This window comes from Grammomys surdaster, unplaced genomic scaffold (assembly GCF_004785775.1).
Source record: "Grammomys surdaster isolate TR1022 unplaced genomic scaffold, NIH_TR_1.0 119637, whole genome shotgun sequence".
In the NCBI taxonomy this organism is placed as follows: domain Eukaryota; kingdom Metazoa; phylum Chordata; class Mammalia; order Rodentia; family Muridae; genus Grammomys; species Grammomys surdaster.
Window position 1 is genome coordinate 1 of NW_021615727.1, and position 1087 is coordinate 1087.

General features: G+C 48.8%; 1 protein-coding gene across 1 annotated transcript; it reads left to right on the forward strand.

Moving 5' to 3' along the window:
* Positions 1 to 385: 385 nt before the first annotated feature.
* On the forward strand, positions 386 to 730 carry LOC114635909 (cyclin-dependent kinase 2-associated protein 1-like). The gene has a single exon (XM_028784272.1). The coding sequence runs from the start codon at positions 386 to 388 to the stop codon at positions 728 to 730; it is 345 nt and encodes a 114-aa protein (XP_028640105.1).
* Positions 731 to 1087: the final 357 nt, after the last annotated feature.

The following is a 1087-nucleotide window of genomic DNA, read 5'->3' on the forward strand; positions in this document are numbered from 1 at the left end:
TTTAACTAAAAAACTCAAGAAGTTCATTCAAGGGGAAAGCAAGGTAATTTCCCTGGGGAGCAACAGACTAGCAACAAGCTGACCTGAGTCAACATAGCTTTTCTTGGAATCATTTTTCTAAAAGTTTGGAGATACAGCTGTCTCAGAATTAATATGCCTTCCCAGGGAGAAATCACTCTGCACACAATTAAAGATTACATTTAAAAATTCTCTTTAGGTGCCCAATGTATGGGTGATATACTGTGGCGGCGGCAGGGTGAGGGATGGCCATGTTTGCTGACGTGGCCCGAGCCAGAGACACCAAAAAGTTCGTGGGCTTCCAGCAGGCGCTTGGACAGGTGTGGGGACGTGGGGCCAGGCTCTGCCCGGCATGCCCACCGCGGGGATGTCATACAAGCTGAACTTGACCGCGCACATGCCCACCACCTGTCTCAACCTTGGAGGTGTCCACTCACCATCTACTAGCATGGCGACTTCCTCTCAGTATCACCAGCTGCTGAGTGACTATGGACTGCCATCGCTAGGCTACACCCAGGGAACTGGAAATAGCCAAGTGCCTCAGAGTAAATATGCAGAGCTGCTGACCATTATCAAAGAGCTGGGGAAAGAGATCAGACCCACATATGCAGGGAGCAAGAGCGCCTTGGAGAGGCTAAAAGGAGGCATCATTAATGCCCGAAGCCTGGTTCGGGAGTGCTTGGCTGAAATGGAATGTAATGCCAGGTCCTAGCCCCTGGCCAGTCTGAAGGCCCATCTCACTACTCCCTGGAGATGAGAGGCTTTGTTCAAAATGGCAGTAATTATTCTACCACAGTCATTAAGCACTGAACCCACACTCAAATGATTGGGAAGACATTCTGCAGTAACCGATGGTGTGCATTTTAAGTAGTTAGGAATGACCCAGCTCTTTTTTCTTTCCAAGCATTTGAAAGATGTTTGTGAAGCCACTTCACAGCAAGCTATCGTTTGTCCCCAAATACCAGTGTCCCCTTTAACCTCCCTTTGGATACATTTTCCATTTGCATCACCCCAGTTGACTTCCTTTCCATGAGCTCACCTGCCTCTGAGGAGTTGAGTGCAGACCACA